This window comes from Molossus molossus, unplaced genomic scaffold (genome assembly GCF_014108415.1).
Source record: "Molossus molossus isolate mMolMol1 unplaced genomic scaffold, mMolMol1.p scaffold_m16_p_15, whole genome shotgun sequence".
NCBI classification, from domain to species: Eukaryota; Metazoa; Chordata; class Mammalia; order Chiroptera; family Molossidae; genus Molossus; species Molossus molossus.
This window is the reverse complement of record NW_023425350.1, coordinates 31,793,549-31,819,421: the sequence shown is the minus strand read 5'-3', so window position 1 is coordinate 31,819,421 and position 25,873 is coordinate 31,793,549. Positions and strand designations below refer to the sequence as shown.

Here is a 25,873-nt window from a genome sequence, read left to right as displayed (position 1 = left end):
GGGGCTGGATTTGAGTCAGAGCTGCCTTCGCAATGCTGCCCTGCAGGGGTTCTTTACCCTACAAGTGGTCAGAGGCTCTCTTCACACGGGCGGCCTGTGACCCAGAGCTGGGAAGAAACGACTCTCTCGGCTGCCGTGTCAGGGTGGTCACTCGAGAGGCAGGAGGAATCCGGGCGGGACTGAGGGGGCTGCTCCTCTTCCCAGTGGCCCCGCCAAGTGCCAGTCCCTGTGGGGCACAGCAAGTCCCTGACTTCAGAAGCCACTGCCTGGAGTCAGAGGAGGTCTGGCTGCAGTTTTTACCCCTGTTCCCCACAGGAGTAAAGGATTTGCTGAGTAAGCAAGATGGGTTAGGGTATTTAAACTGTTAAAGAGGATAAAAAGCCCTGGCCGGTTTGGCTCAGCGGTTGGAACATTGGACCACAGACCAGAGAGTCCCGGGTTCGGTTCCTGCTAAGGTTGCAGTTTGTCCCCGTGTGGATGGCAGCCAGTCGATGTGACACATTGATGTCTCTCTCTCATCATCCCTCTCTCCCTCCCGCTCTATCTGAAGATAAACGCAAAATGTCCTCAGGAGAGGGGAAAAAAGAGGATAAAAGTTTTAAGTACTTTCTAACCACCTATGTGTTTTCCAAAGAATGCATTTGCTAATAAATCACACTTCTATTAAAGTCTGCTTTCTTTCCTTCCACTCACCCTCTGGCGATGGCCTCTCCTAGGTGACACCTGATTCGCCTCATTTTGGTTTTTAGATGGTATATCAGCTTTGAAACTGCATTTCCTAATATCCAGACTATCACTAACTCAGATTTCAGTGTCTTCCGTTTTAATATGCTTTCATCTAGATTTCGTTTGTTTGGCACGTTTAACCTTGCGCTTTCCTCAAATATTACACGATTATGTGAAATCTGTGCAACCAGCTGGATGGTTCATGGGTAATCAGCTCCCATCCTGTGCGAGGTGTTAAGGGCCGGGTTCACTTATTCACAGGAAGGTCGCCCCGGCTCAGTCCTGGATTGACCCTGCTCTGAGTGCCACCAACTGCCATGGCTGCCCCTAACTGCCTGGGAACGCACACACAGGTGGAGGACGTTTGCCTTAAACTGGAGCAGGAGAGAACCGGATCATGGAGAAAGAATACCTTTTGAATTATGAGGTCTAGTAAACGTTGATATAAATTCCAAAGAGAATCTGTAGAGCTGCCCCTTTCGGGGAGGGTCTCAAGACTAGATTGAGCAGGACAGTATGTAAGCATTTCTCATAGATATGCTCAGACTCTGCGGCTGACCTCAGGCGCGGGCATTTGCAGGAGGCACAGGTGCACAATGGGAGCATTTAAAGTTTCTCCTAACTCAGGGATTTAAAGAAACAGCATCATATCCTCTTGCATAAGATGTGTAGAGAAAGGGTAATTAGAGAATAGGCAAAATATTTAGAATAGACTATATATTAAACTAAAAACATTACATGTGATGGATTAATCTGAAAGATCACCTTGAATTTGAAGGTGCTACCCATCCTCTAAAAAAAGGAAAACAAAACAAAACTATTAAATGCATTTTAATATGCATGAAAGTATATAATTTTTTACTATTAATCTGCCTGAGTCAGCAGCCTTCCAGGTGTTTTGATGTGTATCTATTTTATAACTCATGGCTCTTTATACTTTTCTTCATTGACATTCTCTGTATTATTCTATTATCATCTTTGCTATTCTCACTTCTTTGTATTAAAAAAGTCATAAATTTGATCCACAGAATTTGAAATGCAGGCATCTTAACTTATTGAACTTGTTAAGCCTCATATTATTATGCACTGTGCTGCCTTAATTTAATAACAAAACAGAATTGCCCTCAAATTCTTTGCCTATAAAGATTTACATAACCCTCTTTGTTAATTTCACATTTTTACTGTAATTTTGATGCCTACCCCCAGAAATACTGATCATATCCCCATAATTTACTTCTAAGGTACAGGAAGACTCATAAAACTGACAAGAATTACAGTGGAATTAATGTAAAATGTAGATTTTTGCTGTGCCCTCCTTGACGGCTTGGCTTCCTTCACAGTTATTCTCTTTCGCCACTAGATGGCACCTCCACCTGAATTGAAGAAGCACCCCATTTTCAAGTTTGACTACTTGGGAAGCAGTTTATCTTCCTTTTGGGTGAATGGAATGCTCTATTTTGTCCAGTTCACTGTTTCATTAAGTTTCTCCTGTAGCAAACTAAACTCTGTGGGATCAGGAACAATCTCTTTTACTTCTTTAACATAAAAGTCTGTGGTGCAGGGTTACATGCAGAGCAGATGATCAGTAAATATGAGTTCATTAATTGGTCGCTCAGTATTTTAGGAAACACTATAAATGAAGATGAGATCATCAATTACACTAATAACTGGGACATTCTTCTTCCTTGATCTTGTTACTCAACCTGACTTTCCCAGTCTAGAGCAGTCGGCCATATACACATAAATGGGATTAACATATACATTGTTACAGAATTCACTTTCGAAAAGTTTACTGTGTTCCACATAATTCATACAGGACTTGATATAGTCCCAGACCCCTTATTCAAAGGACCGGGGCACGTGTCTATGGCCCATCTGCATCCCTTCTCTCAATGTCACGTTTCCGATGTGTCAGGTGATTTCTGGTTGACTGATTTTGGAAACCTGAGAGTTAAGCACATGATTCAAGTCCTCTTTCTTTCTTATTTCTCTCCCCTTCTTCCTCTCAGTTCTCCCTTCTTTATTTCTCCATGACCCTTTTTTTATTTGTTGATTATGTCTGTGATCTCAATGCATCTAAGAAAAAGTACCAAATGATCTGAAAAGTGATTTTGTGGATTCTATTGCCTTACGTTTTCATCAGATTCTAATTTTCCTTACTGCAAAATAATTCCCTTTGTGGGAAGTCATAGTCCTTCATGTGTGTGAGATGTTATTAAATCCAGTGAATTCCATGATTAAAATGGAAATCCTCCTTCCCCCAATTAGCTACCATATGCAAGGGCTGGTTTTTGAAACATTGATCTCAGAAAGTTATTAAGGAGAATATGAGAGAGAGGAGAGAGAGAGAGAGAGAGAGAGAGAGAGAGAGAGAGAGAGAGAGAATATGAGACTGAATATGTTTTTTTCCCCATCCCAATACAAACTGAAAATAAAACAAGCTACGAAAACTAAAAAATACTAGTCCTCATCAAAGCAATCCAGAAATAACACTTAGAGATTAAGGACTTAAAACAGTCACTTTATAAATGGCCTAAGCCATGTCTGTGCCCTTGTTAACTAATCTGCTTTCGGTGGCCACACCTGCTGTGTAGTGCAGCACGCTGCCTCCAGACACCTCTGCTCCCATCTCCTGGCCCCTCTGGTTCAGAGTGCGGGCCATGGACTAGGCTTCGGGAAAGACAAGGTTTGCTTCGGTGCAGTGTGCCCAGCAGAACCCCGCAGTGTCCCCCGCTCCCCCGACTCACACACCCTGCTCCAGATTCCCTCCGGGCGCGACTCCACCCGCCAGCCCGAACCGCTCCAGTGACAGTAGACTCGCCCCCTCTGCGCCCCCTTCCTCTCCACCACTCCAGCCCCCAGTTCCTCATGGTTTTTTCCTCCTCTTTTATCCAAAGGTCGGTTGCTTTTAGGAAATGACCTGAAACGCATTCAAAACAAGATAATGAATAAAGAATAACTTCGAATTACCCTTTCCAGAGGATTATTTCCTTCACTGTAACAACAGTCCTAAGCTTAAAAAAAAAAATTCCCCTTTTCTGTGACCTAGGAATGACAAGTTATTCTCTTGGACAGGAGGGCTCTCCCCGTGCGTGTGGGGGACACAGAGGGGCGCTGCCCTCACGGGCCACACACAGCCTTCCCTGTCCACAGCACGGTAGCTGCTCCCCAGCTGTGGGGCCGACGCACTGGGCACCAGCTCCCTCTGAAGCCAGACGGGGCTCTGCAGTGGGGGGCGGGGGTTCCCTCGTCACCTCGGGAGACTACACCGGGGGGTGCACTTGACAAAACTGTCTTCTGCCAACAATGTTCATTTGAATACAAAGACTGCATCTGATAAAGAACCTGCCCCACACACGGATTTCTCTGGTGCCTGCCTTTGGAGCAGTCTTCCCTCTAATCATCATGGTCATTACAGCAGTAACGGTACCAACACCTGTCATTAATGCTGGCGTCAGTTCCAGGGCAAACGTCTTCATCTGTGACACTTTCTCCCTGAGTTAGAGCACTTCTTTCTCCTTACATCACACCCACTGCCCCCAAGAGCCCTGAGTCCTGGCACCACGGTGGTCAGAACTGGGGGACAGGAAGGACTCAAGGATACTGTCACAAACATTCTTCAATTGCCCTGGAGTGGTAGCTAAGATGTCAGGGTTTGCTGAGAAACCCTAGTGGTGAAGAGTTACCACGGAAACTGATTCTGGGGAGAAATGGTGACTCTGGCTGCTTCAGAAAGCTGAGGTGGCTTGAGAGATCCCTGCGGGCACCTCTGCACCGATCAGTATGAATGGTGCATCCACATGACGCAGGCCTGCCCAGGCCAGTCGCTGCTCCTTTCTTCTTGATGGTGGTCATTGCTCATGGCCATCTAGTCTCCCCTGTCTTCCTCCTGGTTTCTGATTCCCCCTAGGCCAGGGCGCACATGGGGCAGAGGTGAGGCACTGGGGCCAGCGGGACTCCCATGCGGCTTGAACACCCTCTCCCAGGCCTCCCTCAACACCCAGCCTCTCCACCTGTTCCAGCATCCCCCCGAGCTAAGCCTGGGGCTCCACGATGCGCACGTGCAGTCTTAGGTACTCTCCTGACAACGTGAATAGAGCGACCAAGCCCCAAGTGTTTCCTACTGGATTTGGATCTGGGCCATTTCATCCCAGAGTCGATGTGCTTAATCAAAGAGAATTCCCAGTTGGGCCTGGCTTTGGGGTTAGAGTGTCACTTAGGTCTCCTCGCAGAAAAGCCTTCAAAATGAGGTTGGGCAGTAGCCAGAACAGAGGTGACACAGGAGGAGAGACCGAGGGAAGGGCTCGGCTGTGGAAGAGAAGGCATGTACACCAGGCAGCGTGGGGCAGTGTCCCCGGCCGGAGCCCGAGCCCCCAGCTGGCGTCCACATTGGAAGTGCTGATGGACATCTCCTGCCACGCATCTCCTGGCGAAGCAGACAGGCTTGGAAGTTTCCTCAGGAGCCTGACATGTAGGTGGAGGGACGCACGCATCACAACGATCAACAGTGACAACAGAGCCACACACCAGAACAGCTCTGCACTCAGACCTGACGCCGCATCAGTGGGGAGCAGCTAAAGAAGGTATCAGGAATCCCTTAGCTGTGTGCATGGACCGAAACGGCAACACAGGCCCACAAGCTTGCACCCAGCAATACCACCCACGTGTGTACCCCACACCCATACCTTTATCCCAGGCACAGCTAACACACACACACACGCGTAAGACACACACACACAGCACACACCCCAGGACCCTACTTGTCATCGCAGTAGGTGAACTTCATGTCCATGCTGTGGCGGCTCAGGAAGGTCTTGCTGTCCAGGGGGATTTCCATGTGGGACGGGTGCTGGATGGGCTCACACATGATGATGAGGCAGGACAGCAGGGGCTCCTTGTAGCCGCAGAGAGCACCGTGAGGGGGGCAGTTGTTGTAGACCTTCACCTGGCCGGTGCAGTGCAAGACCTGGAGAGCAGCACGGGGGTCACACGCGGGCTGCGAGCAGCGGGCGGGGCACACCTGGGGCTCCAACCCATGCCTGGTGTCGCCCTACCTTCCAGGTGGCTGACTTGAGGTTGACGGTGCGGCCTCTGTTGGTGACAGTGCACTTCATCCTCATGAAGAAGTCCCGGTCCGTGGACATGTCTTTGCTTTTCTTCCCATATCCAGAGCCTGGGGAGGAAGGGTGGAGAGAACCCGCTGAATTTCGTTTTCATTTACATACAGAAGAGGGGCCCAGCTGCAGTGCTGCCTGTGCGGGTGTTCGTGTTTCCCACAAATCCGCCTCCCGGCACTGCAGCTGCTGTGCATGCCGGGCCCCACCTGGCCTGTGGACGGGGGCTGTCCATCGCCAGCTTGCCCCCACCTGGATCTAACCCTGCGGCGTAGGGGGTGACGCTGTTCTCTCATTGCACGTGGTTGGTGCTCCCTTCGGAGCAGCGAGGCAAGGAGTGACCATTAGCCACCATCTCAGCAAATCTCTGCTGGGGCAGGTCCAGCTTCCCTAGGAGGACTTCCAAGGGACAGTCTAGGTAAGACCACCAGTGCTCCAAGGCGTAAGCCTCTCAGCTTAGAAATGTCCCTCAGATGCTCCTGTCCTTTCCGCATTCCCGTCCCACGGGAACTTGAACCCTGCCCTGGTTTCAACCAGTGGTGGCTGCATTTGGGATAGTGTGCCATCAGCTTTCTCCCTAACGTGACATATGTCAAGCTTGAGACAGACTTCTGGTACAAATCTCCTGGGATTTGGTGAGCAAGTCCATTCTGAGAATGAACTCAACATGGATATCCTTTCTCAGCCAGAATTAAATAAATCACCAAGACAAACAAATAGCTTCCTTCCTTACAGTCTCCAAGTAGCCTGCCCCTTCAGAACTTTCTCCACTTTCTGCAAAACAAAGTGATAAATGCAGTAAGTGCCAGCTGAGTCCCCTCGTCCAAGTCTAAATGCTGCCTAAGCCACCATCCCCACCTGGGTCTCCCAAGGCACACGCCTGCCCCTGCCCAGCATCTGAAAACAACCTAGAGCCTTGTTTCAGATGCTCACACCCCTCCCTCCAGGCACGGCCAGCAGCCTCTGCCCCTACCTGCAGAGGGCTGTATTTATTTGACGGTCCTATCCCCAAAGATCTTTGTGTCAGTGAATCGTGTCACCTTTCAATCTATCTTAGACATCCCTAGGAAAGCCCACTAAGTAATGGACAGAACCGGGGGATTGTTGTTTTTTTTTTAAGAAAAAATATTCCTCCATCATGATAATAAAACCATGCCTTCCATACCTAATAATGTTTCTTGCAATTTTAATTTTCATAGGTGGGGTTGGCATATCACAAGATAGTCCTGTGTCTTGGGCCCTGGACCCACCACCAGGACCAGCTCGCATTGGAGATGAGTGTGGCTGTAGCCTGGGTTATGACTGTCATGGCCGCCTAACTTGTTGGCCTCTGGATTCTTGCCATTCTGTCATTTGATTAATCTTTCTGAACATAGCTCCAATCAGATTACTCCACCCCTGCTCAAAAACCGCCAACAGCTCCCCTCTGTCTACAGGATAAAGTTCGAGGCCCTCCGCCTGGCCTTCACAATCTGCCTCCTGGTCTTATCTTCCTCCAGGTGCTCACATTAACCCGCTGCCTCCAGATTAGTTCACTCAGGTCGGCACCTTCAATACGGATCTGCTTGCTGATTTGTTGAGTCTGATCCCAAGTCCTTGATACATGGACCAAGAGACCTAAAGTTTACTCCGATAAATAGACCAGGGTCGTGCTGTGAATCATGGCACTGGAGAGCCGGAAGGTCCTAGACTTTGCCTGGTTCAGTGCTGTCAATTTGAAAAGAAAGACTCCAAGGAACCGAGCAATGAAGTGACTTGGGTCAGGTCACATGGTCGGACTGAGACGAGGGTCAGTGATTGAACTGAGACTGAGAACCCAAGGACGAAAAGGTTTCTGGAGCAGAGAAGAGGTAAGAGGCTTTGGTTTTGTCAGGCTTCAAACACCTGCTTTAGAAAGGGATCAAAAGTCTGGCAGCCCCTTCCCCAGAGTAGCAGACAGGACTTTCTCGGCAGCTCAGATAAGATACTAAAGAGCCCATGGCGTGCTCTCCAGACTGTGCTCCAGGAGCGAGGTGGTCCGAGGCCTCCGTGGAGAGCAGAGGGGCCGTATGGGAGTCAGTGGGCCCGGGCTGCAAGCTCAGTCTGTAACAAGGGTGCATGTGGGCCAACGAAATGTCTGCTTTAACAGTGTGTACGGTAACAACAGCCAAACCCTGCAAGCTTAGCACCCTGCCTGTTATGCAGGTTGGCAAGCATGCATCATGTCAGTGACAGGTGAGATGTTACAGGGGCTGTTTAGACGTGGGCAGAATCTGTTCAGGGCAGTGATCAATGTCAGGATTAGAAGGGACATTGAAAGTCACTGAGTCCCCCTTCTGTCCAAAGCCTCAGTCCTCTTGAGAATATCTCCATTCATATATTTGCTTGAATGTCCCCGTTTATATATGAGATAAAGCAGCAACTCCAACTGTTATTGCCAAGTGCTTTCTGCTTGTATGGGCCCTCCTCCCACCAGCATTTACTGGATGTCCCACAGGTAGGGTGCAGTATACTAGACCTTTTAAATTTCTTCTCCCTCAAAAACTACCTGTCCTGTGTCTCCACAGGGGACCAGATTTAGTCTTTGGCTCCAGGGGTAGCTAATGTCCAAAGGTGGCCCCAATGAGCCAGCCTCCTGATATTCACTGCCCGTGTAGTTCCCCACACGCTGACCAGGGCTAGACTGTAACTCGCTCTACCCAACAGAATGGGGCAGCGTGATGCTGTGTCAGCTTCAGCACAGCCCTGGGAAGGCCTGGCAGCGTCCACTTTTGCACTTCAGGGAGCCCTGAGCTGCCATGGAAGAAGGCCAGCTACCTTGGAGACCCTGGTGGAGAGAGAGAGGCTCCGAGACTCCGTGGGGTGAGACAGATGCCCACAGCCACACTGTCCCAGAGGTGTGGGTGAGCCATCTCGCCCATCCCCCCTAGTCCAGCCCCGGATGATGGCAGCTAGCTGATGGGACATGGAGCAAACAACTGCTCACGGAACCCACGAACTGTGAGAGGTGGCAGGGTGATCACTGAAACCATTACATTTTGGGTGGCTTGTTACCTAGCAATAGACAGCGGCAACAGTTCCCATGCACACTTTGCTACAGATGAGTTTACTGGTTTGGGTGTCATATTTGGTTGGACTCCAGGTGATGAAACCTCCTGGGGACACTGTCTGAACCCAAAGGAGTGCCCCAATAGTGTGGTGTCGGGCGCCCTGCAGGGCCGAGGATGTTTCTGAGTACTAGGTCCTTTCGGTGCCCTCAAACCCATCTCACAGGCTCGTCAGCTTCTGGGTCATGATACTCAGGAGCCATCTCTCTTACACCATCTACAAGGGAATACAGATCCCCTCCCAGGTGGCACACAAAGGAAGGAAACATACAATAGAGAATACGTTACCATCTTTGAAACTCAGGTTCTCACGGATCTCATCATGGTCACAGGGATGAGTAAAGTCAAAGATACTGTGTCCTGTTAGCTCCACCTGTTTCAAAAACAAGGTTGGACTTCATTATTCCTAACGTTGGAGTAGAATATTCTAAGAGGAAGCTCAGCCCCCTTCTAGATTTGGAAACAGGGAAGGGACTGAATCAGTTTTTCTCATATTCCCAATTCAGTGTTAGGTTCACAGACCGACGAGGTGACAAGACTGCCATTGGTGTCAGAGACTTGATTCCCAAGGGCTGGCCTGTTAACCTAACGAGCAGAGCTGTCTACCAGAACAGCCATCAGCAATGCCAAACCCAGTGCCGGGGAGTGTCCTGAGGCTGTGGTCTGGGATCAGAGAGTGGGCAGGGTGGGTACATGTAAGGAGGGGTCAGGAGAGATGTGATCAGAACCCTCCACTAATTTATACCCCCAAATAGAAACATTTTCCCTTTTTGAAAGAGCCAGAGGAGGGTGGTCACCTGTGTGAGTCCCATGAACTTGCTGATGTTCTCCGACAGAAAGATCATGTCACCGTCTTGGGTCACCACGGCAATGAAACCCTCCAAGGCCTTCAGGTACAGGTTGTCCATCTGCTGGTCAGCCTCAGCTTCAGACTCATTTTCAGAGCAAACTGGACAGAGAGGGGGTTGAATGTCTTGCATGAATGGGTGTTAACACAGATGTGGCTGGCATAGGCAGGAATCTGCCATGGATGGCACAAAGGCCTCAGTGGACTTTTCTGGAAATGCACCCTGCCAACCACCTAAGTGTCTGCTGCATGCCCAAACAGGGGGCACAGGATGAACACACACGATCAGCAAATGTGCCAGAGTCATACATGCTGCTGTTTCTGCAGAGGAATAGAACAGGCCCATCTGGGGACAGGCCAGCCTGTGGAGTCAAGAGTTGGGCTGTACAGAGTAGTATCCTGGTGGCTTTCCTTTTGTTTTGCTAAAATCGTGGAACAAAAAGAGAGAAATTCTTTCCTCTCCACACTCTGGTGCAGAAGGCTAGCCTATGGGAGGGAGACCATCTGGGAATGGCCTTATACCACACACATACCCATACACGACCTCTGCTTACTTGGACACCCTCCGCCCATCCCCCCACCCCACCCCCAGCATTGTTGTTTATGTCCACTGGTTATGCTTATATGCATAAGATATTTGGTTTATCTCCCCCCACCCCCATCCCCTTCTCTGAAGTTTGTCAGTCTGAACCCTACTTCTATATCTATTTTTTTCATCACCTTATTTTGTTTATTATATTTCACAAATACATGAGATCATGTGATACTTGTTTTTCTCTGATTAGCTTATTTCACTTAGTATAATTCTTTCCAGGTCCTTCCATGTTGTCTCAAAGGATAAAAGATCGTTCTTTCTTACAGCTGCATAGTATTCCATTGTGTACATGTACCACAGCTTTTTTATCCACTCATCTACTGATGGACACTTGGGCTGTTTCCTGATCTTAGCAAATGTAAATAGTGCTGCTATGAACATAGGAGTACATATATTCTTTCAATACATGAGACTACATCAAATTAAAAAGCTTCTGTACAGCAAAAGAAACAAGCATCAAAGTGGAAAGAGAACCCATTATAAGGGAAAGCATAATTTCCAATTATACATCAGATAAGGGGTTAATCTCCAAAATATATAGAGTGCTCATACAACTCAACAAAAGGGAGACAAAGAACCCAATTAAAAAATGGGCAGAGGACCTAAATAGACACCTCTCCAAACAGGACATACAAATGGCCAAGAGACATACAAAAATATGCTCAACGTCACTAGTCATCAGAGAGATGCCAATTAAAATGACTATGAGGTATCACCTCACACCTGCCAGAATGGCCGCCATCAACAAATCATCCAACAACAAGTGTTGGCGAGGGTGTAGAGAAAAGGGGACCCTAGTGCACTGCTGGTGGGAATGCAGACTGGTGCAGCCGCTGTGGGGAACAGTATGGTGTTTTCTCAAAAAGTTAAAAATTGAACTGCCATTTAACATCTGCATTTAAACAGAGGCTTTTGGAGAGACAATGACCCAGCTCAGGACTTTCAACTTTCAGCACATACAGAATCCTCTAGAGGGCTTGCTAAAACAGGGTTTCTGGGCCCAGGACTGCTATATAATTTGGGAGGCCCAGTATAAAGTAAAAATGTGGGACCTTGTGTTGAAAAATTAAACCAGGCCCAGGACCCCTCTAACTGTGGAGTCCTGCAGGACTGTACAAGTCACACCCCCACCCCCTGATTTCCTGATCCAGTAGGTCTTGAGTGGGGGCTGAGAGTCTTTTTCTAGGAAGTTCCCAGGTGATATTGAGGCTGCTGGCCCTAGGACCACAGACTGAGAATTACCACCATAATTCAAGGCCCTAGGAGTGACCCTGATGCTGGGAAAATCACCCTATTTTGGCAGGTGGTGACCTATTTCGGGATGGGTGAGGAGAGGTTTTCAGCACCGTTTACATCACACCAGATAGGTGACCACCGTCCCCAGACAGCAGAGGCCAGCCCTGTGATTTCTGGCCGCTGAAGGAGGTTTTTTTCTCTTTCATTTCTTTGATCTCAGTGGCAACACTGACTTCAAAATCTGGAGTAATCCCAAGACAACCTTATTTGGGTTAACTAGGCCCAGAGGAAATAGTTCTGCTTAAAATTTCCTGTTTTTAACAGTTCCAACACAGCCAGACTGGTTTCCATCCATGCCAGTACACTTGCTTCCAGGAGGTGGCGAAGTTGGCTACAGCAGCTGGCTTCTGGGGGAGGGAGAGGGGCGCTCGGGGGGCCACCAGTGGAAACAGAACGTCTTGGAACTGAAGTCACAATGGCTGGAGCACCAGGAAGCCAGCAGGCGGGCCCCTGGGGACCCTGGGACAGCCGGGCCTCCTTCCTCTGTGGAACTGTTTGCTCCCGTAGCACCTGCTTATTCTCCTGGGGGCTACTGAAGGCACCCGGCCAGCTCCCTGCCAGCTTGGGGCTGAGGGGGAAATCTGCGGGGGAGAGGCAGACCTTCATGCAAGGGCCAGGGGTCCTGCGCACCAGCCCCACTGAAGACTTCACTGCCTGTTTCCTGCTCTCTGCTGTGAGCGTCGTGTCTTCCCTAAGGGCCATCAATCTCCAGCTCCGTGTTAGGCACATGAGAAATCAACCGTGCAGTTATTATGCTCCTACCATGTAGTGTCTGCCCTGTTCGAGTCACAAAGGAGGAAATCAGGCCTCTCTGCTCAGTCCCGTCCTAGGGCGCACGAGGATATGGAGAGCTAAGGGCAGCCCTGTCCCTCCAGGACTGCACAGGGGTGTAAAGTCGGCGATCCACTCCTGTCAGGTCACACAACAGGGAGAAGACCTCGGTGCCCGGTAAAGAGCACCACAGTAGGTGCTCAGTGAACTGCCCAGGGGGGTCTTCAAATTGCCTTGGGTTCTCGGTATCAGTTCTTGCTTCAGAGTCTGACCCCCAAGAAGAGGGGCTGGTCACCAAAATCCGAGGCACTTTGCTGAGCTGAAGCCTGCTCAGCCCTGCTCAGCTCAGGGAGAACAAGACGATTCTTTAATGCTAAAAATAGCCCCTGTAAACAGGCTTTGATGACTCCCTACAGCCAGGATGTGCGCGGGCTGAGGTTTCGGAGCACTTTTTCCGGAGCACCGCTCATTTCCTTCAGGGAGCACCGCCCGTGTGGGGCAGGACCCCGTGGGCAGCAGGAGCTGGGCGTCTGGGGTGAGTGGGCAGGGTGGAGGGCAGATTCTCCTGGCCAGGTCTCTGAGACCAGGCTGTCACAGGTGCTGCTGCTGCTGCTGCTTAGAATCTGTTTTCAGTCCACCAGGGTGTCTTCCTCTTTGTTTCCTACTCCGGGAGGCTCCACCACTGCTTTGACTACTCTTAAACCCGTTCTGGTCCAGGTGTGCTGGGCAGACAGTCACCACGTAGCTACCATTGCAAGGGCTGTCCTTTTAAACCAGTGCCTCTCCTCTAGCTCTCCCGGGGCACAGACGCCCTGACTCCTGGGTGTACTGACTGAGAGAGCAGTCTCAGTCTGCCACAAGGAAATTGTGTTTTGATCGCTTCCTGGGTCATTAGCCATACTTTTAAACTCTACTGTTACAGGGAGTGGGCTTGGGCTACCCTCACATCTTTGGCAGAAAGTACTGGTTTTACTCGATCTTTCTGGCCTCCCAAAGGGCCTTGAAAGTCCACTCTTAGAGATTCATTCCTTTGTTCTTTACATAACTTACCATCCTACCTTACCTCTCTGTATTGACTTTCATCAGCTCTAGCACAGGACTGGTGTTAGCGAACACCTACTGATTGACCAGATCCTTCTTTGGTTTAAGTCTTAAGGAAATGATCTGAACAAGGTCAGTATCTCTAGAAGAGATTACACATTAGCTACTCTTAGACATTAACATCCTAGCATGAATCAGCTTATCAGCTCCTTTCCAAACAGGACAGAAAAAGGTCTTGGTTTGAAGGGTGAATGAGGCAAGGGGTGGGACAGGAAAAAAGTAGGGGGTGCAAGCCTAGGAAAAGAAGTCTGGAGGTGATAAGAGGGCACCCGAAACCACATCTGCCTCCACAAATTCCCCCTTTGGTTCCACTTTTCTTGCATGAACAGATCACGGTAAAGTTACTTGTCCCACATTTTAATATCTGTCCCTTAATAGTCTAAAGATCAGGAAGTCATCATCTCTTATCAAGGCTGATGTCTTTAGCAAGCAAATGCTAATGAATCAATAATCAAGCTGACGTTTCACTTTAGAAACTTTGCTTCACATTCAGCTCCAGCTCTCACGTAAAATGAATTTGATTTCACCACAAACCAGTGTGGTGAAGTCGAAAATCCGTGTGATGGTGAAAAGCCAATGTTGCATATTTACTGTTGTTCAGTGCCCTTCGGGTGCAGAAGTCACCCTCGTCTTGAAAGAAGATTTAAGACAATCAAGTGGTATTTCCACCGATGTTCCCGTCAGAGTGTGTTCTGTTCTCGGCCCAGCGTGGAAGCTAATATCATAAAGCTATTGTTTCAATTTGCTTCCTGTGATACAAATCTCTCTCGGCAGCCCAGACTCCTAGCCTGGATTTCTGAGCGCCGAGGTTTCCTCTCCAACATTCCCACACAGAACAGCCTACTGTGAAAATCAAAGGGAAGCGTGTTACTAAGTAAAGAAGAAACTTTTCTAAAGCAAAACCTGGTCTTTTTTAGCCTTTTGAACTCTGAGGTATGCAACCAGCCATTTCCTATTATAAAATGAACCCACATCAGCGCTCACCGTCGTCAGCAACGTTTCGATAACGAATCTATTTTGACCTGGGAAAGCTTGGCAACTGCGTTTGGACAGAAATCGCTGAAAGACAGGTAAGAGGATAGTATACTATAATATATATATATATCAATTATAAATTATATATATACAAATTAAATATACTTATTAATCAATTTACTTGTTCATAGTAATTTTGCTTTCTGAGCTATCACTTGTGAGAGCCTAATATGCGGTAGGCAAGAGGATAAGGGCTCTTATATCCATGATCTCAACCCTCCAACAGCATTGCTTAGCAAGTACTCTGTCCCCTTCGTGCAGATGAGGAAAGTCAAGGTCAGACGGTCAAGAGATCTTCTCAGGTTGCAGAGAAAGGAGGTAGCTGGACTGAGGTTCCAATGCAGGTCTGTCTGCCCACAAGTCCTTACTCCTTTTCATTGAAACACATGTGTTGAAAAAGCAAAACATGACTAGAAAAGAAAAAGATCCTGTCCCCCCCCCCCCAGCCCCTCCCAATTCCTGGAAACAGTATCAACAGCTGGGTGAGGGGAGTGTGGCGGGAGCCTGGAAGGGAGGGTAGAGAAAGAGGATGCTGAGTGCCATCTAGCTCCTCCTCCCCTGGGTGACACTTGTTTTATGAGAACTGCTCCTTCAAGGACACCTGGATGGCTCTGTATCCTTTTCTGTCATTTCTTACTGTGGGACAGAGAGGACCAGAGCAGACATATTGAGGACTCTGGTTGGTCTGGGGCCACCCAGCCAGAGGGGAGGCAGTTTGCACCCAGAACTTGCAACAGCTCCCGAGTGGAGATGTGTGAGGTCTCACTGTGGCCACTCTGCTCCTGTCTCCCTCGGCATGTCTGGCACACAGGGGTCCACACCAGCACATATGCAAAACGTGCTCAGACGCCCAGCCTCTGACTACAGTCCTCCCAAAGTCAACCTCTGACCCACAAATAGGCTTATGTGTGGGAGAACATGGAAAACAAGACCAGGCACCAAGACAAAGGTCAGAAACACCCCCCGAACGTGTGAGGACCGCCTGCCCGCCCCACTGCTCAGGGTCAGCCCGAGGAGTCTCCACTGAACTTTGGCTCCCGGCCTTTCGCCTCCTCTTCCACACACCAGCCCTTGTAAACACCTTCACCTGACCAGGTTTGCAGAACGCGTCTGCCCTCCGGTGTCTGTCTTCCTCATGGACCAAGATTCAAAACGAATTTGAATTTCAGGTGCAGATTCACCGTGTGCTAAATGTGTGGCTTTGGGCAACCTTAGCTTTTCTTTCTTTCTTTTAAAAATGTTCTTATTGACTTTTTTAGAGAGAGAGGAAGGGAGAGAGAGAGAGAGAGAGAGAAACACTGATGTGAGAGAGAAACATGAATTGGCCGCCTCCTGCACACCCCCTACTGGGGATCGAGCCCACAACCCTGTCATGTGCTCTGACTGGGAATCAAACCAGGACCTCTCAGACCATGGGATGACGCTCAATCCACTGAGCCACACTGGTCTTAGCTTTTCTGTGCTTCGTGTTTCATCATCTATGAAACATTCTACAAGTCCAAATTCAGGGAGGTGTCCGGACCTAATGCATTACCCCTTCTGGGGCTCTTTGTTGGTGGTGGAATAGGGGTGGCGAGGGAATGAAGCAATGATTAGCCCAAAGAAATTAATATCTAAGAGCAGAATTTCAAGTACCATTAGCAGGAAGTTAAGATGTTTCTGGGTGTCAGGAAGGGTCTTCACCTAGTCATGAAATCCCCCACTGCCTACTCTGAGTATGTGTGACGGTGATTCCAACACTACCAGACACTGCCTCACCTGTCCGGGACGACGAGCCTCCTTAGACGAGAGAGGCGCACATGTTCCCTGAGACGGACGGCATCCCCAGGCCCTTCTTACGCCCCGGCCCACTGTGCTCTCTCTCTGTAGCGTGTAGCGCACCGAGTCCCACTGCTTTGCGCTGTTTCTCTGAAGGTATTTTGTAGGACATGTCCTTGCCTGTGGTTCCCCTCTCCTGTCCGTACTTTTCCAAGAGTCTTTAGACTTGCAGCACAGGGCTAGCCCTCCAACCCTCGGGCCCACGGAGCTGTCATCCTCTTTTCTGAAAGTCTGTCCCCATATCCTTCCTGTGCTCCAGGGCCCAGAATAGCACATGCCGGTCCGGCCTCCCAGCCGCGCTGGATCCCCTTAGCTCAGGCTTTCTTTCCCAGAATAGCCACTTCATAACAGGATGGCAGAACCACCGGCTCCAGCCCCCCGGCTCCCTCAGGAAAACTGCAAACCGACCGCAACAGAACCCCCTGCCCTGCCCGCCCCTCACGCTCACCGCCCGGGACGCTGCCCGCCTGGAGCAGCCCGCAGGCGAGGAAGGACGCTGCCCACCACCCGTTTGCTTACACTGACAGGCTGGACGGGACTGCCGCCGAGGACCCGAGACTCAGGCCACCTCTCCCTGGTCAGGACTAACGGGAAATGGCTTTATGGAGAACGTCAACTCTGAGCAAAGAAAGGCTTTGTGAACCTGAGGCCTGCAGAGACGCCGGGCGGGTGAGGACGAGCGGCTTCGGGGGAGGCTGTTGTCCCTCAGGCTCCCCGCTGTGAGCGAACGAGGCTGCGTGGGAGCCTCACAGACAGCAGCCGTCTCGGGATCCTCACAGACCCCGTGCAAGAAGTGCTTGAACCCTCTCTTACAGTGGAGGGAATCAAGAGCAGGCACACCAGATAATCTGCCTGGCACGCTGGCTAGGGTGATCCTCACAGACCCCGTGCAAGAAGTGCTTGAACCCTCTCTTACAGTGGAGGGAATCAAGAGCAGGCACACCAGATAATCTGCCTGGCACGCTGGCTAGTAAGAGGGAACGATCGTAGGGGCACACCTCTGCCCTTTCGGAGAAGGTGGCTGACGATGGGCACCGAAACCCCCTCCGGACTCGGCCTAGGGTGGAGCGTGGTCACCTGGCCAGGCGGAAAGGCACTGAGAGGCCAGCAAAGCTGCTTTGCTCTCCCAGCCCTTCCCTCTTCCCTGGCTTCCAGGGGCCCATGCGTTTCCTTGGTCCTTCTTGCCCTTCGCCTCATGGCTGCATTCACTGTAAAGGGCACTGCGGGAAGACAGATGTGTACCATGAAGGAATAAAGCACGAAGGATGGTGTTTCTGTGGGTGGAAGTCTTGCAGTGAGAGTGCCTGGGTGGGGAGATGCTCCCAGGGGCCTTCTAACTGCTGGGGAGTCTGCCAGCCTCACCTGAGGACAGGAGCCTGTGTGTTCGCAGGAAGCTGATAGCCAGGCGCATGATGGAGGCCTTGTCCAGGTGGGAGCTCACGCTGTGGGGCAGCGGCAGCTCGTGGGCCAGCTCATAGAAGACCTCCGTCTCCTTGCTTCTCCGGCACCTCGCTGCATCCCTGGACTTCTCCTTCCTCCTCTCCGAGCTACTCCTAGATTGAGAGAGAAAGGGTTAGTCCCTAAAACATCACTGTCATTCTATCACACCCCTGATCAAGATATCCCGAGGGCCTCCAATCCCTGGTACAACCAATCTCTGACACCGGACCAATACAGGCTCACACCTGTCGTCTGAGCCACACACCTGCTTTCTATCGCCAGCTCTGTGCTCGTGGGTGTTTGTGCTGTGAAATTCTAACTTCTCCATTGCCAACTCTATATACTCAAATGATTTAGACCACTTAGCCTCAGTTTTCTCATCTGTAATATGGGCATAATAGTTCTTATACCCCACAGAGTTACTGTGAGCCTGAAGTATGATGATTTATGTAAAATCATTAGCACCAGGCCCTCCCAACTGGAAGAGATCAGCATTAACTAATATTAATAACACATCTGTCCATGAAAAGATGACCACGAGAGTAAAAACATTACAAAAGTGTACAGTGCAATCCGGTTTTCATAGAAATATATAATAGTTTTTATATATCATATTAGAACAAGTATAGAAATATAATAAAATAATAACTACTGTTCTTACAGCTGTCATTTATAGTATATTCCAGGCACTGTTTTAAGCACTACTATGTTAGCTTCTTTTATTCTTACAACTACCCTGGAAGTCGTCATCATCTCTAATTTACAGATGAGGAAATGGTCCATAGAGGCCAGTTTATCTGTAGCTTCTCGGCAGGTAAATGGGGAAGTGGGGCTTTGCACCAGGCAGGTGGGCCCAGAATCCAGGCCTTAACCACGGATGCTTGTCTTGTCTCTCTATACACAAAACTGTTAGCAGTTTTAGATTGGTGAGGTTATAGGGGACTTTTTTCCCTTCATGCTTATCTATATTTTATGTTTTTATAATCTGTATTGCCTGGTTAGTAAACAAGTTGTTGTTTTTTAAAGTGTCCAAAGCATATGACTGTGAAGGCCTCATCCAACCAGCTCCAGCTCACTCTCTCTATCCTCCCTTCTGGGATTTCCAGGAGCTGCTGTTCCTCTCGCGTGGCTTTGTAGCCTTTTATCTCGATACCCGTATTTTGGGATTCATGGATGTCGATGTGTCTTTCAAACCCTTCACGATCTGGAGCAGAGGCACTGTTTACTTTACAACACGTTTCATTTTAAAAAACAGACTATCCAGCTCCCTCGATGGATTAAGCACCATTTGCTCAGACTGTAGGAAGATGGTCCAATAGCTGTTGATGGTCAAGAAGAACCTTCAGAAAAACCATAAAGTGGGTGCAACTTTTTTTCTTGTCCTATCTCTCTTTTATGTTTCCTTTACCTAACCCTGCTCCTCACCCTCCTCGACTTCCAATCCCCAGAAATCTCTCCCTTGCACCCCACCCGGCGCAGCCCTCTTGGATCTGCTCTCACGAGCAGGTTTCTTTCGCACCAGCCCTTCAGTGACAGTTTATATGTTAGTTTCTTCCACTTGCAGGTTAATCCTGAGCTCTGTGGAGCAAAGCAGCTCTGCAAGGCTTGCAGGCATTTTGGCACAGGAAATAAGGCTGGGAAGGGGACAGGACACTAAGACTGTACACATCACACCCATATGTTATGAAAGCCAGCACCCTGAAGATGCTGGGATCCAACTTCAACACCAACCCTTGCCCACCTGGACAAAAGCAACATCAACATATGAGTAGTCATTGGGGGCATCTAGAGAAGCCACCCTGGGGTGGAAAGGATCCCCAGAACAGACTGTGACATTGATGCCAACATCTGCCTGCATGAAGCTTCCCTTTGCCATGACCCCTTCCTTCGAGTGGAAGGGCAGACAGAGCAGAAGAGAAGCAGAAGGGAAAAGGCAGTCCACAGCTGGCCTCTGTCTGGCAATGAATGGCGTTTGACATGTTTCCCTGACCCACAAATATTCATTGACCCCTACTTTTGTGCCTGACGCTGCACCAAGTACCTTCCGTGTACTGCCTCATTATAATCCTCGTAACAACACAGTATGGTGGGTATTGTGAGCACAGTTTACACATGTAGAAACTGTGGTTCGAACACGACTGCAACTTGCCCATGACCACAAAGCAAATGACTGCATATGCCCTTGGAAACTGTCAGTGAGCGGGCACTTATGAATCCTGAGACACATGGGTCCCTGTCTAATTCCACCCTCACAAACTACATGTAAGATGGGCAAGACAGGCGTCGCTGCTGTCCCCATTTCACAGATCTGGACTGAGGCCCGGCCTAGTGAAGTGACATACCAAGAGCCACCCAGATGATTAGTGGCAGAGCTAGGGCTAGACCCCACCTCTTCCTAGGCCAATACTCTTCTCACTGTTTAATGGTAGGAGGTAGAGGCTTTAGCAAGAAATAAAGAAACAGCAACATCTTAACATTTAGAAGAAGAAAAGATTGAGAATGTCATGCAGCCTCTTGGTTTAAATGTCATATACTCCATTTTACCTGCTTTTTTTTTTTTTATAATTGCACTCTGGGACAGACATGACTTTAATTAAATTAGCTACTTAAACATGACACATCCCAGAGATATCTGTCTAATGTTGACTCTTGGAAGAACAGATGAAAATGTGCAACATTGCCATGATTTAATTAGCAACACTGAAGAACAATTAACACCAAGTGTGAAGGTGAGACCCCACCCCCACCCCCAACCTAAGCCCAGCTGATTCATATACAGTCTACTTCCTCACACAATTCATCACAGGGTTGGTCTCTTAGCAAATAGAACAGGGGACTGGAAGTTAGGAGGACTGATATTTTAATATGTTGGCCACAAACTATCTAGCTCTCTGATTTGGATTTAAAAACCCACATTCTTTGTGTCCTGATAGGCTCATCTGTAAAATGGGAGAGATTTCATGCCTTATTTGTAAAGATCAAATGAGATGAGTGTAGAAGGGTTGTTAGTACAGGTCTACCTTGCTGTATTTTGCTTTGCTTTATTGCGTTTCACAGATGTTGCTTTTTTTTTTTTTTTTTTACAAATTGAAGGCAAGATCCTTCACAAGATTCAGACTCACTTTTTTGCGGTGTCCTGAAACTGACCCATGATATTTCTGAGGTACGCCTGTACTAGAAAGCTCTCCACAAATGAAAACCATCATGACAGATAATAATGATTCTATTATCCGGCCAATATGAGTATTAGTCACGTTCAGACTTTGGCCACACCAGCTGTTCTTCATTGCCAAGTCAATGCTGTCTCGGGGCTGCAGGCAGATTTGCGATCAGGCTGATCTCGACCAGTTCCATGTGTCACGTTCCTGAACCTTCTTCAGGCAGTGAGGCTTTGTTTCCTAAAATACTCAGGCTTTTTGTTCTCTCCCTAGATGGACTCTAGAATGAAAGGCAATAGACCAGAAGTTTTTAAAGGACAATTCTAGACACGGCATGTTAGAATGCTCTGCTTTCCTGTAAAAAGATATTCTATCCTAAGTTTTCCAAATCATCAGAAAAGCCTCAGACATTTACTTCTTACTCCACATTACTCTTTCGACAAAGTTCCTGCTCCTGTCTTTCTTGGTGGCCCTCCTGTGACCACAGGTGGTCCTACACGATATTCTGTCTACAAACACACAGCGTAAGCCCAGCCCGGGGTCACTGGCCCGCACGCAGACGCAGAGGGGTTTACTGGGCTGTGTGCTGGACCCGGCGGAACTGTAGGGTGGACAAGGTGTGCATTCCCTGCTTTCAAGGAGAATGCAGTCGAGTTAGGGAATGGACCACCTGAAGCATTTTATTAACTACAGTAATAAGTACAAACAATAAGCACTATAAGTGGTTAAGATAAGAAAGAAGCTGGTGTGAGTGAACAAAGTCAGGGAAGGCTCCGCGAAGGACAAATAACAACCCCTTTGTGGTGTTTGCAGGGTTCAGAGAACACCTTTCCCCCCCTACATGTGTTATCTTATGTGAGTCTCACAACAACCCTGAAAGACAGGAACTGTTATCCCCCTTTAATACATGAAGGGGGGAAGATTTAGAGGGATTAAGGAACTTGTTAAATTAGATATTGTCTCCAACCTAGTTCTTCTGAGTCTCCAGGATCAAAGTTTTCTCCATTGGCAGCAAGGAAATGGTTTCTTATTTTATACCTTCGACACGCACAGTGCTGTGTTAGATTCTTTCCCACAAACTGGATTCATGTATAGGACAGGAGGAAGAGGAGGGTTAAGATATGAAAAGAGACAGTGACATAAAGGTTCCGTGGGGGGTGGAGGGAGACTCTGTCCTTAAATGAGCACCCACTCACCTGGGGAAAAGACCTAGACTTAAGCAGTAGGATTAAAAACCAATATTGGAGTTCAAATGGGGTGCGAGCAGGAAAAAGGGGGACTCAGTACTGCGGGCTTAGCAGGAGGCTGCCTCCATCACTGCAGGGCTGGGCTGGGGCAGAGTTATCAGAAGTGACTCCACAGTGCTCCATGAAAACTGCGGTTCCAGCCGGCACATGTGTCTCTCCGTGCTGCAGGTGGAGAACAAGCAGTTTCTGGCTATTGTTTTGACATCTTAATATATAAAAATTTATACTGAAGTCCCTCCAAGTTGGAAACTGAAACGTTGGATCCCAACTAAGGTAAGTAACCACTTAAGGACCAAGCCACCAGACAAAAGGCAACAAAATGGACTGTCCTAAAGCTCCAGTACTTACTATAATCCAACCAGGAAAAACCTCTCGGTCCAGAGCTTTGCTATCTTAACTTTTGGGTCATTGCTCTAGGATGGAACCATTATCAACTGTTGGGCAAGATGATCCTGGCTTTGGACTTCCAGATGAACACAGCTGGGTGGGGCCTCCAGATGTCACCAGCTGCACCAGTGGGGTCGGTTGCCTCATTAGCTATAGTCTCCTGATGCTCAGTGTGATCCAGACCCCACATGTAGTGCCTGTCGGCCATCAGGGTATCAAAACCATATGTCCCTTACCTCTAAGGCTAGCCAACTTAGAAGCAGATAGATTACAGGTCAGGGGGTGAGGCTGGAGCTAATGAAACCATCTTAGACAAGTCTATTGGCTGGTGGTGCAATTCTAAGCAGGTACCAATGTGCAGGAGCTGGGAATGGAGGAGATGCAGTCAACTGCAATTAGGAGGCGCTCTCACGACCCCTCAGTAAGGCTGTGTGGCTGCTGCACAAAGGCTGCCTGGGGGAGGAACACACCGGCTCAGGTCCCAGAGAGCAGGACAGGTGGCTGGCTTGCACACCAAGAAGAACCAAAGCCAGCGCTTCTCAATCTTGGCTACTCACTGGAATCCTCAGAGGAACATTAAAAATTGATGCCTGGGTCCTTTGTGGAATCACCCAGAGATTCCCATGTGACAGGTCTGGGGGGCAGCCTGAGCATCAGGGGTCTAAAGTTTCCCATGTGATTCTCCAGTGCAACCAGGGCTGAGAAACTCTGTTGCAAAGCAGTCAGCTTTAAAATAAAAAGCCCCTCCACAGATACACACAACACACAACTTTTGTTTTTGGTGCAAGGCAAAGGAAACTGATATTGACTGAGTACCGGGGCTAGGTGTGTTTCTTAAACAACTTCATAGGATCCTCCATTAAAATATGCAGTGTTTTTGGTCCTGTTTTTGCTTAGCAGTGGCTTGCAACTTTAGTCTACAGCAGAATCACCTGGAGGGCTCCTTCAACCACAGGTTTTTGATCCGGTGACCACGTCTTTGGAGGACTGACACCCAGCCTGCTTCTTAAATCAACCACACTCCTTCCCTCTAAAATGCACTATGTCCACATTCACTGAGGCCAGCAAAGTTGGAGTCACCACCAAAAATCCAGTTATTTATCTTGGAGCTCATGTGACTGTCACTGCACCAGATGTTATAACTGACAGAGAGAGGCAAAAATGAGGAGGCAGAGATTTGAATAAATGCCACGTAAAAGGCAGCTGCCCCTCCCAACAGCCGCCTTGGGGGGAATGCAGACTTCACTCCTGCGGAGAGGTCACTGTGCTGAGGACCCGGGGAGGTCTTCTGGGAATTAGTTTCAGGGCTATACGGGAAAGTCCGTCACCACACTTCATCAGCCCTGCTGCATTCCAAACCCCAAACAATATCGTCCCATTCCCCACCCCATTCAGTCGCCAGACTTGGCTGCGGGTGGAATTTGTTGTTAGAAAGAATGAAATGTGCCCTCAGAGATAAGGCCTAGCCGCGGCTGAAGGGTTCGGAAAGAATGGCTTTGGTTCCGCAGGCGACTGGAAAGGACTGGCGAACATGTTTTAGGCCAGGGCGGAGTACTGGAAACCAACTTTCCGGGGCCATTCTGATGGCTGTCCGAAGGCACTAGTGGTTACTAGGGGAGTCTATATTATAAAGGGGAGCAAAGGCATCAGCATAGGCCAGTCAAAACAGAAGAAATCAAATTAGCAAATTCAGGAGGAAATGGGCAGATCAGACCAGCCTGGACGAGGGAGAAAAGGCATCGATACACTTCAGTCCACACACTGGTGAGGGGCATGGTCTCTCCCTGAGAGACACCGCAGCCCAACTGGGAGATAATAATACTATAGACCAGTATGTCGAAAGCCCTAAAGAGGAGATATGGAGAGGAGCTGAGGGCTGGAGAGGCTAAAACAGGAATGGATGGTTTCACTCGCCCCTTCCCTGAAGGAGGAATCCTAAAAGTGCCTCATACCTCAACCTCCCAACCTCCCCCGCTCTGGGGCCAAGCCCAGCACCCTGACTCACTCTGATGGCCTGTGCCCCTCAGAGAGGGCCTGGACTACATTCAGAGCTGACAGTAATGTCTGAGGCCCACCCAACATGGCCCTCTAATGGTCCATTGTGCTTGGGGCCCGCTGGAGATGCTTATCTGGTAGCCTTCTCTGCTCCAGGCAGCCTCGGAGAAGAAAGCAGCAGATCCAATTACTGAGCAGCCCCATAGGTACAGTCCATCTGGGGCTCCAGATAACCCAGCTCCTCATATAATCGGAGGACAGGTGCAGTCCCCAGCCCAGCTGGGAGAAGCCATGCATGTACCGGAGTAACAGTGACAAACTGTCTCTACGTTTAGCTTCACCAAGCCCAAGCATTAGCAGGGTTCTCTTGATTCAACATATTAATGGGTACTACCACTTTAAATGTGTATCAGTCATTATAAAGCACTTTGTAAGTAAATCTGTGAATCTTACCCAGAAGGATAGCAAGAGCAGTTATCACGATTCCCGTTTTAGAGACGAGGAGAACTGAGGCTCAGACAGGTAATGGGAACGTGTGGAGTTGGAGCAGAATTGCTGGGCTCTCTTTCAAGGACACACAAGCAGAAGGCCGCTGCCAACCAGCACGCCTTACCATCTCACAGCCTAGTTCATCTTAACAGATCATTTTCTTTTTATAAAAAGGTTATGCTGGACATAAGGTTAATGCATATTTAAATGGGCAACTGTGAAAATACGGAAAGGTATAAAGAAAAAATTTGAAATCCCATTGGGTGTATGGCTTTTTACTTAACATTTTATCACATTTTAAAGAATTCTTTAAACACATTTATAACAGCCAGCAATAATGAGCTGTGTGGGTGGATTGCCACACACTCGACTGTTGTTCAGATATGGTCTCTAATTCCTAGCTGACATAGATAACGCTATGATGTCTACCTTTCCATCAGGTGTTGCGTTTTAATTTACTTTTTATAATGAAAGATGACAAGTATCCAGCTTGCTGCCAGCTGCCCGCAGCTTCCTCAGTGATCCCTGGAAAGCTGAGGAGCAGCTTTGACAACACCCGCACCTTCAGGACCGTGGCTGCGTTACTGAGCGTGGAGCCCTGGAGGTGGCCATGCAGAGGTGTCGGGGACAGGAAAGCCCTCGGGGCGTGCACACCACCTCAGCAACTTCCGCTGCCCAGTCCCAGCTCCCATAGGCGTCCTTTCTCCCTCGGGCCGTATCCAGGTTACAGCATCTGAACAGAGATGACCAGCTACTGAAATGAGAAAA

General features: G+C 48.9%; 1 protein-coding gene across 1 annotated transcript in view; it reads right to left on the bottom strand.

Annotated features, from left to right (window-relative positions):
* EPAS1 (endothelial PAS domain protein 1) overlaps positions 1–25,873 on the bottom strand; it is an 81,533-nt gene that overhangs the window by 18,332 nt on the left and 37,328 nt on the right. The window contains exons 2-6 of the mRNA XM_036262959.1: positions 17,752–17,942; positions 9,724–9,875; positions 9,215–9,299; positions 5,781–5,899; positions 5,487–5,692 (exon numbers count right to left, since the gene is read on the bottom strand). Of these exons, the coding sequence (XP_036118852.1) occupies positions 5,487–5,692; positions 5,781–5,899; positions 9,215–9,299; positions 9,724–9,875; positions 17,752–17,942 (753 nt within the window). The remainder of the gene's footprint in view (positions 1–5,486; positions 5,693–5,780; positions 5,900–9,214; positions 9,300–9,723; positions 9,876–17,751; positions 17,943–25,873) is intronic.